Source organism: Lepidochelys kempii, chromosome 4 (genome assembly GCF_965140265.1).
Source record: "Lepidochelys kempii isolate rLepKem1 chromosome 4, rLepKem1.hap2, whole genome shotgun sequence".
NCBI classification, from domain to species: domain Eukaryota; kingdom Metazoa; phylum Chordata; order Testudines; family Cheloniidae; genus Lepidochelys; species Lepidochelys kempii.
Genome location: NC_133259.1, coordinates 42,153,592 through 42,166,654, shown reverse-complemented (window position 1 = coordinate 42,166,654; position 13,063 = coordinate 42,153,592). Strand labels below are relative to the sequence as shown.

General features: G+C 39.9%; 1 protein-coding gene across 1 annotated transcript in view; it reads right to left on the bottom strand.

Annotated features, from left to right (window-relative positions):
• Nucleotides 1-9,159: 9,159 nt before the first annotated feature.
• LOC140910365 (protocadherin Fat 4) overlaps nucleotides 9,160-13,063 on the bottom strand; it is a 222,123-nt gene continuing 218,219 nt past the window's right edge. Inside the window, exon 17 of the mRNA XM_073341085.1 lies at nucleotides 9,160-12,341. Within this exon, the coding sequence (XP_073197186.1) occupies nucleotides 10,462-12,341 (1,880 nt within the window). The 3' untranslated portion in view covers nucleotides 9,160-10,461. The remainder of the gene's footprint in view (nucleotides 12,342-13,063) is intronic.

Sequence of the window (13,063 nt, the reverse complement as noted above, 5' to 3'; positions counted from 1 at the left end):
GCTTGTAACAACAGAAGTTGTCTACAATCATATGGTTCCATCTTGATAGCGCTGCTTTATTCTTGGTAAGGGGCAACCATATGCTCTGTTAGTTCCCTAAATGAAGGAGAGGAGTGTTAACAGATTGCTGTAATAACTCCTGCTGTCATTGTTACAAAATACCTTATTTTATTGCCCCTCTATGATATTATTGCCAGGAATTTTCTTGGCTTTGAAGTCAGTAGAGAAACTATATACAACTATTTACAACAAAGTTGAAATGAGTCATTCTCTTACAAAACTAAGAGCACAAAGGAACAGGGTTTCCAGCTCAGGCTATACGGCGATAAGTGGGAACTGGAGAGTCATCAACCCACACCACCTTTTATGACCTCGGCTGGAAGCATGAGGAGACCCACTACCCACTACGCACAGACGCTTCCAGATTCAGGCACATGGCGCGCCTGCGCACCCATATGACGAATACATATAGGGACCATTACTCGAAGAAGAATCCATGTTTTATAATATACTTGCTAAAGATCTGTTATGATAATGTGGGAACAAGGAGGAAGAAAAAAAGGGGGATGGTGAGGTGGATGACATTGCATTGCTTTTGTGTACTTGACTCTCCTTTTATTGATAAGTGTCTGCATTACACAGAGATATGGGTCCAGTTTGAAATGTGGAGTCACGTGATGTTGACAAAGCATTTTCTGCACTGTCAAATATTCCATTTAGCATTAAGTCCACAGATGAATTATGAACTCTGTTTCAGTCAGTACTGAGGCAACAACAGTGCCTCCTTTGTTTAGAGTCTATGATTGGATGTGCATATGATATATAAAGTAATATTAAACATCACAAAGTCATAAGAATATAAGATTTACCATACCAGCACAGCTCATTGTTTAACAAATCTAATATCCTGCCTCTGGCTTTTGTCACTATATTTAATTGGCTGACAATTGATAATGCAATTTTGAAATGCTATACATAGAGGGAAATTCTTTCCTGGACCCTGAGATTAGTTTAGATCTTGAAGAAGGAGATTTGATTGCTGTTATCTTGGCATGCATAACTACAAATGTTATTCTTGGTCGTAATACTTATCCGACCCTATTTTACATCCATGCAGTCTTGATGATGGCTGGTGGTAATGAATTCCCCAGATTGATTCAATACTGTATGTACAAATATTTCCTCTTATTTGTTCTAGATTTGCCAGCAATTATTTTAAATCAACCATTCTCAAAGTATAGCTGGACATCTCTAATTTGCACTCTGTTAATCTGCAAACCAAATAATTCTCACCCTGACCATTATTTTAAAAATGATGGTCTCATCTCTTAGCAAAAGTTTATGGAGCATTTTATAAAGACACATGAATAAGAGTTAATTAATCATTAAGTAATGTAAGTTTTAATATAAGTTATTACTTACAGAAAATTTACAATATAGCACATTTAGCAGTATACTAAGAAGTATTCTAGGTAATTAAAACTAAGCTACACTTTTCAAAATGACTAAACAAAGTACTTTTTGTAATGCAGCATTTTTATTTTATTTTCATATTTTTTTCTTATATTTGCTATTCTAGTTGATTGCACAAGATAGGACATAAATAATACTTACTAATTACCAAAGGTCAGAATCTGGCTGCAAGGGTAAATAACCCAGCAGAGATAAGGAGAGGAATTTCTAATTTCTCCCTACTGTTACTCACACCTTCTTGTCAACTGTCTGTAATGGGCCACTCTCTTACCACTTCAAAAGGTATTTTTCCTCCCTTGGTATCCTGCTGTTGATTTATCTCATTAGACTGACCTCACACTTGGTAAAGCAATCCCCATCCTTTCATGTATTTATACCTCCTCCTGTATTTTCACTCCATGCATCTAGCCCACGAAAGCTTATGCCCAAATAAATTTGTTAGTCTCTAAGGTGCCACAAGGACTCCTTATTGTTTTTGCTGATACAGACTAACATGGCTATCACTCTGAAATCAAACTCCATTAAGTCATCTCCAGCTCTGGATCTCACATCAATCCATCTTTTGCGCTTCCATTTTTAAAATGTGAGGCTCTTCAGGGTGGGAACTGGCTTTATTTCTGTGTCCAGTGCTGCGTATTTTATCCACACTAAATCAACAGGGATAGATTGTGCTACAGGGCACAACCCTGTGTAAAAGGCAGGGCATAGCTGTGCTGCCACAGGGAGAAACTTTGACTGTAAGTTACAAGTCTTTCTCGGCTGCTCCTAAGGGAAATAATTTGCTACTGGCCCTTACCAGCTACCATCAGCATAATGAGATGGGAGGGGCAGCTTTCATCTGGAGAACAGGGGGACACTGACTTTCTCCTCTCAGCTTTTGGCTGGCTAAGTAAGGAGGCACAGGAAAGCAGAGTGAGGCTGGTCCTTCAAGCAGCAGTGCTCGGCCAGCTCTCCTTTCTGCTGTTGAGCAACTAAGGTCAGCAGTATTCTCGCCTGCTGTGTCTTCCTGCTGGGCAGACTGGAGAGGCTGAAGTGGGCTCATCTCTGCAGCAGGTCCACTCCCACCCTGCTCTGCTCTCCATCTCCTCCTCGCTCAGGGGGTCTGAGAGTGGGGAGCAGAGGTGACCACGCAGCACAAATTCTAGCAACTGGCCTCTCACCTGACAGGTTCTTGGTGTTGACAGAAGAAACCTGAAGATCCAGGGGGAGAGAGGAAATTATGGGGGTGGAGGGACACTTGGTGGGGGGTGATAGTTGGTGGAAATGGATGAAAGATAGGGGGAACCTGGGTACAAACAGGGAAAGTCAGGAGAAAGTTGTAGGGGCAAGAGAGACTGGGGGAAGCCTTGGAGACAGAAAAAAGCTAGGAAGAGGAATAACAGATGCAGGGGAGACTACAGAAAAGGGAATCATGTGAATTGAGGACAGAGACAGATGTCATTTGGGAGGGAAGCTGTGATATTTTAAGAAGAGGGGGAAACTGGGGTGCTGGGAGCGGAACAGGCACAGTGGAAATCTGGGAAAGGACAACGTGGAAAACTTGGTGGAGGATCTTGTGTACAAGAGCTTGGGGTTGTCTCACATTAATATGGGGGAGAAGATTTGTTTCCTAATTCCCCATCTTTGTATGCAAAATTTCTCTACTGCTAGTAACAGATTACTTCTCCTGCACCCACAGCTCAGCTGTGCTGGCCAGTGCAGCAGGGCCAAGCCATGTCTACCCATTCTTCACCCCACACACTCTGTCTGGAAGCTCAGCACTAAGCTGCACAGCCCCTGATACCACATTTGCCACCCACTCCCTTTCCCACTTATGTGAGGGAGAGGGAAGCAGCAGTTTTACATAGCCTGTTTCTGCCTTTTGCTGGAAGCAGAAAACCAGGTAGTCCATATAGGGGTGTGAGGAGTTTTATTACCCATCCACAGCTGAATAAGGCTAAGCCACAACCTAGTTCATAATAACCACAAAGCAATGGCAGAACACAGTGTTGCCTTATGTGTACCAGGCATCAGGTGGATAAATAGCACCCCATTAGCTTTGCCTGGGTCTAAACAATGCATGAGGAGTTCTAGTCACACTAGTGAATGCTATAAAAACTGCATGTGCCCCCAAGTCCCAAATGTGCCCCAGGAACCACATGCTGAGTGATCTCAACGCAGATCAGCCAGTGTTCCAAGTGGTTTCCTTCTCCCAGCTGACAGCCTGCAAGTGAAAAGAAAACATTTATTCATGTGGGAATGTTGAAAAGGGTTTTAGTGATGTCACTGAGGCTCTTTGTGTGGGCTCTTTCGGATGGGCACTGGGCTCTTTGTGTGGTTCGTTGGGATGCCTGTTTGTACTGCACTTCCTTGTCTGTTCCCAGCTACAGATTTTGAAATGAAAATGAAGGACGAGGGGCCTCAATCCCTCTCAGAGGTGAATCCAAAATAGGGGACTGGGATTTGACAACCTGTCCAGGGGGTTTGACAGTCTGTATAATCTCTCTTTAGTAGGTTTCATTTTAGTAAGCTAAATGGCAGAAGATTTTCATCATCAGATGGCAGCCTCCCTTTTCAATATTATCCCTTCAGTGTAGAATGCAGTCAGTCAAAATCTGCTGTAGTTTTGTGTTTCCAGGATGCCCATCTCTTTGACATTATATTTTTAAATGCTCCTGTGTAAATGTATTTTATTTTTGTGCAGGGTCCTAAATGAACACATTACCCTAAAACTGGAGAGAGATTTTGTAGAGATTCTTCTCTTTGCAAAGACCTACTTCCAAGAGGAAGGTACACACACACACACAAACTAACTTTACGATATTGTATTTCATGCTAGACACATGAATATTAGTACTGTAGATGATAAAACTTGGAGAGGATCCAGAAAAAAATGATAAATGTTTAGGAAATATAAAAAAACCCTAAATATATATAGCTTGGCCAAATGACAAGAAAGATGGGGTTCATAAAAGATACAGTGTAATCTAATGAAATACAAGTATCTGAAGTTTCTAAACTCCAAGGAGAGGAATATTGTGTTAACTGACATCTCCAGAAGCAGCCCAGGCTGACAGTCATTGACACTAAGTACTGCTTGTAGAGGACTAATTCAGGAGAACAGGGGTTGGTCAATTAGTTCTAGGGAACAGTAGTTATCCATTGCTGAATGTATGTAAACATGGATATAGGAAAGGGTAGAAGGTTGAACAGGGGGGAAAAAAGATATTAGCATGAGGAAGAAGAGAGAGTTCTCTCCCTGTTCGCTTTCTTCTGCCCTCCGTTTTCTTTTCTTTCCTTTCCTACCTCTCTCCTTAACCCAATTTCTCTTTCTCTGCCTAATCTCCTACAGATCTGAAGCTGAATTTTTTTTAAATCTTCTGTAGTTTTCCAAAAGAATATTAGAAGGGATTCCTTCAAATGTTTTAACAAAACAGATGAGTTTTGAATCTAAGGCTAATTCTGTATGTCATGCTTCGTTCAGCTGTGTGTAGGGTAGGTACTCAAACATACCTGGGCTTAAGTTGCAGTGTAGTTGGTGAGGCCTGGTTTAGCTGAGTATAGTACAGACATGTCTGAAAGGTCTGGGTATATACCCGAGTACATACCCTACATGCTCTCTACTCGCTCAAGATGTGCCTCTCCGTCTATACTGCTATTTTTAGCCATGTAGTGTTCTGCAGCCCCTCAGCTGCTGGAGCCTTTCCCCTCTGCAGCTGATTTCAGATCTGAACAGGTCTACATAAGAGAGAGAAATAAAGAGCCAGTTCCTGAAGTGGTGTAAAGTGGCATAACTTCATTAAAGTCAATGGTGCTATGCCAATTTATACCAGCTGATGGTCAGGCAAAGGCTGTACTGGTTACAGAAGAATTAGGATTAAGGGTTGGATGCTGTACTGCGCCACAACTCCATTTAGGGCAGGAGAGGGACAGGGAAGGACCTGGATACAACTCCACGATTTTGAGGGCCATCACCAGCCCTGATGTCACTTAGAACTGCTGCTTTGCAGTTCTGCTTTGCAGACCGGGCCCCATGTCAGTGGATAATTGGTGTAGCAGAGCAGAGCTCCAATATGCTCTCCCCCCATCCCTTTCCTTACACTGATAGGGGAATGTGTAGGTGCAGGACCTATAGAACCCTGCCATTATTATTAAGGGTTACACATAGAACTCCTTGCACAAGATGTGAATTCACTTCTGTACCTTCAGTTATGGTCTGTTCTCAAGTATATATTTCTTCTGTTCTCAAGAATAATGGATGTTTGGTTCATAGGCATTTCCAAAAGAATTTTTAATTTTTTTTTCATGTTGAACAAAATATTTTTCACTCCAAAATATTTCATTTTGATTTTTAACATTTAAAAATATTAATAAAATTAAAAATAATCTTAAACTCCCCATTGCTCTCCTGTGCAAGCATATAGTCTAAATCACAATCTAGTCTGTTGAATGTATTGCATTACCTGGGGCTCTCGGAGAAAAGGGAAACCACGAACATAACACGAGCAAAGAACGAACAGCAAGGGCAACGGTTTCCCTTCATTGAATTTCCTTTATATGAATCTAGGAAAAGAAAAAGAAAACACCAACGAAACAGATAAGGAAGCCCTGATACCTCAGTGAGAATAACTAAGGAGTAAGCACTACTAACATACAAATGTTTCCATTTTGTTTTGTGTTGGAAAATTCGGTGGTGCTTTTCTCATCTCTGTTGATTTTGAATAGACTATGAAGGCTTATCCTGGAGTTATATATTAAGGCCTTTTCACAGTCAGAATTTTTATTCCAAGAAATGTGTGGTGGGATAATATAGATACAGTATTTCCACAATGTGCGGTGTGACATCCCATCAATTAGAAGAAATGAATATATATATATATATATATATATATATATATATATATATATATATATATATATATATATATATTTCCCTGCCTTTACACTATCACTTATTTTAATGCTACAGTCATTTTGAATATGGATGATTTGAAAAAGATTTTTAACATTTTATTTTCAGTCATTTAGAAGATGAGTTACAGCAATACATCTGAGGGAAAAGCTCATTTTGATCAAAATAATTCTTAACTGGAATATTTGGAGCCCAATTTTACCCTGAGTTACATGCAAGCAACCTCCACTGACATCAATAGGGCGTAATCAGGGCCCAAATCCTGCAAGCATGTAAGCTAGTGTATAACTTTACATATGGTTTAATCCCATTGATTTCATTGGAATTGCTCCTGGATGTAAAGTTATTGACAAACATAAGTGCTTAAAGGATCATGGCTTTGGATTTTTAAGATGTGAAGGGGAATGGACAATGATGGAGATTATTTTGTTTCCATTCAATTATCTATGACTTGCCTACAATGTGCTAAAGATTTCTAGGCAAAACTCTCCAGTAATATCAGTTCAATTCTGCTCATAAATCAGTAGCATAATATAGCCCAATATGGGTTTTCTACATTATATAATAAAATAGAGTGATTGTCTCAGAGATGAGGATATTTGTGATCATGTCATGAAAAAGCAGAATTTTACCTTAAAAGATGTTTTTTGCATCTTGAGCCCACCAGTCTGAAGTGACTGGCTACAGCCTGTTAAATCAAATCCACAGAAGGAGTTGCATCTTAACAGTTCAGACTGGTGGACTTGGGCATACAGAAAAACTATTCTTATGCAAGTTATTTTTAATATTCAGCAGTCTATATGTGTGTATGTTTGGGGTTCCAGTCTCCTCCATCAGAGGATTTGAGTGTACTCTAGAACTTGGGGAGAATATCTGTTTATGTGAATGAAATTTTATTGAGGGATGAGGCATCATCTTCTTGCTTTTATCTGAGGATCAGAAACAGGGAATCACAAAGAAATCAGTAAACAATGAAATATATTTTGATTGATCACAGACAATATGAAAAGAGAGCTTAGATTAATGCACTCCAAATGTATAGACTGAAGCCACATTAAAAGAATGCCATCAATCTCGAGTAAACCCACATTGTATATTATTTCCCTGTAACAAAATAAACTGATAATCTCAGAGTTTTTAACTGGTATAATGCAGGTCTCAATGTGTTTAGCGTTAATTTCAAAAGATTTTGTTCCCTGATGCTTTCATGTGTTGTTAAAATCACTGCTTGCATCTGGTACAGTCAGTATTAGAGGATAATACTCAAACCAAACATGCAGCTTTTTGACAGATGTTTAATTACAGAAAGTTTTCAGACTGAGAAATCATTTGTGGATCTCCTGTTATTTCAGATGTAACTACTTATATACAAATGTGTACTGTTCTGGCCTGTTATCTTCTGCTGAGTGCTCTGATTGTTGGGTGACAACTTGAAAACAGCAACGTATTTAGTCAAAAGAGTGTGTTAAGTCTCTTTTGTCAGATCAGACACAAGATGGCCAATAAATCTAGAACAAATACAGTAATGCATACGAAAACTTTAGCTGTTATTCTTTATATGTAACTATTTATCATTTGCGTAAGTTCTCCAAAGAAAAGAAAGAGACAACTAGTCCATCCTGACAAATCATTCACTCCAACCTCATCTTTCACACTAACAGCCATGGTTTATATTCTATATTCTTATATTCTTTCACACTAAGTTTTCCATGGCTTATATTCTCCTTCACTAACTTAAATGTAAGTAGTTTTCAAAAATTTGATTTACTCTTTTATAAATATAAAAACTGCACAGTAAAAACACTTCTCCAAAGATTCTTCTTTCTCTTACAGTCCTATTGCCTACGCTTCAGAAAGGTTGGGACTTGAATGAAGATGGAAATCATGGATGAGTGTGTATAAAGACATATAACTATTTATTACACATATACCCCAAAGTAGTATACCACCATGTAAAATGGACATTAAATTATTAATAGACATCTGTGTACATGCATATGTGGTGGAAAGCAGCTTCTTTTATACAAGGAGAGAGGATTCTTTTGAACCTCTCTCCAAGCTTTAAGGCTACCCACCCTTCCTCCTTTCCATTTCCCTAGAAAAGATGAATGCCTCTCCTGTCTAAAAACATTAATACCACTCCTATAATGCCGGAAGGTCATAACGGCATGTGAGGCAAATCGCTCTCACACTGGTTGAAATGCACCCCATTGCAAAAGGCACAGCATAAAACTTAAGCAGGACTTAAGGTGGTGCTTAGGTCTTGTGCTGACTGACTACATTGTGACAAATTTCTTCCACGCAACAAATGTGTGTGACACTTTTCACTGTATTCCCCACCAGCCCTATAGAAAGCCAGTTTAACTCATTATTTAGGTTCTGTCCCTGGTTGACATTACACCACAGATATGAAAACTGCAGAATAAAAGGAATAGCTCAATACTTAGTGGAGATGAATTAACACGTCATTCACCATGACAGAACTCCGTGCATATGTCTGAGGCCAACAACACTGTTCTTAAAGACCATATGCCATGGAGGAACTGGTAAAAAGAATATCAAGGGATGAAAACAGAAAGAGAGTAACAAATAAGAAGTATTTTGAATGATATGCACTACACTTTTTAAATAAATATTTTAATTCTATTATTGGCATTTACAAGTAGAAAGCATACAGTATGTTACAAATTTATCAAAAGGTGAAAAATATGGATGTTACATAAGTAACAAATGTAAAAAAAAAAGTATTTTTCTTACTTTCCCTGAAAGTAAGAAAACTATTCAGCATAGGAAAATATTGATATCAAAAACACAGTTTAGGTAAAAAAAAAGTCTTTACACAGTACAATAGGATCTTCAGGTCCGCAGGAACACATGAAGAGTTTTGTGAATTTCTATTTAGCCTACACATTTTAGGGGATTCGGAACAAACAATAAGCTATTGTAAGTCAATCTGCGAGGAGTTTTCTCTCATATCAGCTCCAAAATGCTAGAGTGCAATAATTTTTTATACAATAAATAATTCTTCAAAAGTTTCTGTCTCAGAAACTTGTGTAATGCAGAAAATGGTCACATGGCCTAGGCAGTGCTTTAATAATAATTATAACACTGATCAGAGTGCTTTATGACATCTAAGCACTTTACAGATGTTAGCTGATGAATCCTCACAACACCCCTGTGAGGCTGGCAAGTAAGTATTATTATCGTCATGCTCCCATTGTACAGATGGGGCAATTGAAACTTGAGAGATTGAATGATTTGACCCATGGCTGAGCTGAAATTAGAACTCAGGAGCTCCTAGTATCTAGTCTGGTTGCAATCCATTAGAACATGCTGCCTCTGTAGGCTCTACTATCTGTTTGATCTGACAACTTCCAATAATTTCATGCCGGGGGAAGCACTGGGGGAGTGCAGGGGTGGGGCATAAGACTCCAAAATATTTCATAGTGATTCAGAAGCTCTCACACAACTTTGTCAATGAAAAAAATCCTAAAGTGCTGGACAGGTTGAGCCGCTTCTAGCACCTCTTGTATGGATAAAACTTACAGCACTGTTGCTAGCAATTACTCAAGCTTATTTCTTCCTTAAAGTTTACACATAGAGGAATTGCAGGATATGGTAAGTACATTTTCTGAGAGACTCTAATAGTGTAATTCCTTCATTCACCCTCCTTCTTCCATGTGTCTCTCAAGGGAAATGAAATCCTCAATACTCTTGCATTGCAAAACAAGTTATTAAGTTGTAGACAATACACACACTCCCCACAATAAAAACATCTGAGCTTATTTTCAGATCAAAACATTATTAATTTAAAAATCACAAACCAAACAATGGTAAATAGGAAACCCTTTTCAAATGCTGCATGCTGAATGTCTCGTTTTTAAAATACAATGCATGCATGAGAAATAAATTCACCCAAGCATAATTAAATTAAAAATGTTTTAAGTCTGTTTCAGCAGCATAATGGTTATTATTTTTAAAAGTCTCCTCCAACCACACTGGCCTGGGCTTAAAATGCTGACTTTCACTTATCTACAACCATACAATGGTTTCACCATTCCATGATTTTGCATTTTGACAATGCTAGAATATGAAGTCTATACATATTGTTCTGCTTCCCCATCTTTGGAAACGGGCTTTGTTGTACCACCTTTGCTTTCTTCATTTGTGTTTGCTGCTGCTGCTTTTTCTGGGAGTGATGCCAAATCTTTAAAAACATCCACATAATGTCCAAAACCTGGACCCCAGTTCAAAAGGTTGTCCCAGTTGAAATTTCCAGTTTGCTGTCCAAGCTTTATGGGCAATGTGTTCTCAGCAATATTAGATGTTGTTGCTTGTGCACCTACAGGCCCACCCTCAGCTCTCCGGCCAGGGTACCTCCTAGGCTTCAGCCTAGCACCATAATTGTCTTCATCATCTGCATCTGACTCATTGACTTGAGATAATTTGGGTATTCTGGATGTGTACACCATAGGCTTGTCTCTATCATACTCCATTTCTGAGCAAGTGAAAGACTCATGGGAGTCACTATCAGATGATGATTCTGGAGCTGGAATACCATCAGCTGGATTCCTTGTTCTTGACAGTGGCCTTCTGCAGTCCTCCTCTGAAGAAGACCTTCCGTGATCAGCACTACAGATGCTTGGATTTCTAGGGCGAGGAGTGTTAAGTCTTTCCACCTCTTCAATAGAGAGTCCTACAGGAGGAGCAGTCTCCAGAGGAATCTGTCCTATTGGTTGCTTTAGGCGACTTCCTGGTCTGGAACCATGAGTTGCCATGGTCTGGGGACTCTTACTTCTTCTCCCTAGTCTAGTGGCATAGTTAAAAATTCCAGGCTGGCAGACATCATTGTGCATCTCCAAAGGACTCCCTTCTCTTATTGACAGATGAAGTTCCCTTGCTGGACTGTTTCTGTAGAAAGCTGATGACTTGGAAAATGGAGCAGGGCTGTGACGAGACAAAGGGTTGGGAGTAGGGCATGCAGAGTGGCTTAAGGAAGTTGTCCTTAGTCCCTGACTGTATGAAGGTTGATAAGTCAAGCTGCTTGCTCCCAGTGGCATTGGGGACTGCCTTGCAAAGCCTAGTGGGCTATGCCTCTGGATAGAGAATTTGGGCGTGTGACTCCGGAACTGCTTGTAGTGCTGAATGATGTCTGCGTCTGAAGGAGCAATGCTGCTTGCATTTTCAATGTCATAGTGCTCTATCTCAGGTTCAGGGGAAGCCAGAGGGGCACTGGGTATAGTCTCTGTATTATGGGGTATGTCTGTCTCATCATAGATGAGGTAAGGGTTTTCTCTTTCAATTATATCAGGTTTAGGGTTCCCTTCAGGCTGCTTCCTGACAGTCATGTCATCGCCATAGGGTGGAATGTTGTCAGGATCATCAAATGCAACATTCTCACTCCCTTTTTTCTTCTTTTCCTTTGTTTTCCTCTCCTCCTTTGGCACTTTTGTCTTCTTTCCCCTACACTGATTACAGAGGATCAGGCTAAGGACAAGCAGGGCAAGAACTGTAGCACAACTGCCAACAATAGCAGGAACAGCCCAGAGTGGCAGAGAGAGCTCAGCCGGGTGAGGGTGAGGGTGAGGGACGCATATGTGTCCTCCATTGATTCCACCCTTGCACACATGCCCCTGGGCACACAGGATACCAAGACAAGCCACTACAGTCTCACATGTTCTTCCTGTGTATGATTCAGGACAGCTGCAGGTAAATCCAGAATGCACACCAGGTTCACAGCTGCCACCATTCTGGCAAGGGTTGGAGGCACAGGCTCCTGGAGGGACACATTTATATGCATACCACTGGTTAATGCACATTAATTCACCCCAGCATGGATTGCTGGCACAAATGTTGGGACCTCGGCAGCCAATCTTCACAAAGGGGTCCGTTTTGGATATGGTAGCAATGCTGTGCTTTCCACTGAAAGGAAGGCTTTCTCCACGATACTTCACATAGGCAAAACAGCCATCAAAACCTAGGGAGAAAGAACAACAGTCACTTTGGCACCTCAAGAGACAGTGTCCACACAATCAAAACAAAATTCCAATGTTCAGTGTCAAAAAGGAATCTCACAGAATAGTCACAATATGCAAGGTGATTTCTATGATTGGTAGAAAAGTTCCATACAGTGCATACTCAACCCTTATAATGCAACTGTTCCTGTAGTTTTGTAAAGGACCAACATTAAAAGCAGCATTTTGGATAACCCAAGAATACAATAACCTTTATTTACCGAAGTCAATTTAATCAGTATGCAGTGTCTCCTGCAAGTGTAAATTAGTAGGCCAAGTTATGCTCTTAATTACACTCAAGAAACCTTACTGATTTCAGTATCATTGCAGGGGTGTGACTGAGGGCATAATGTGTCCCAATAATTTTAGCTTTAAAAATATGTTGTGTTTCATTTAGGTGAACAGATAATTATCTTAGTTACACTAATATCAATCTGGAGTAATCCACTGAATTCACTGGAGTTAATGCAGCTTTGCATCAGTGTAATTGACATAAGAATTGGGTCCACTGCCTTCTCAGGTTTAGCCTCAAATTTTAAGAACTTACTTTCTTTTGGTAGTTATTTGCCTGGGGGTATTTAATGAGTCATTTGCTCATAAACTTTTTGATAAAATCTCACTATCACTGCAAATGGAGCAAGCATGGAAACCTGCTTTGAGAAAAGTGTTAAGGAGCAACAGGAAG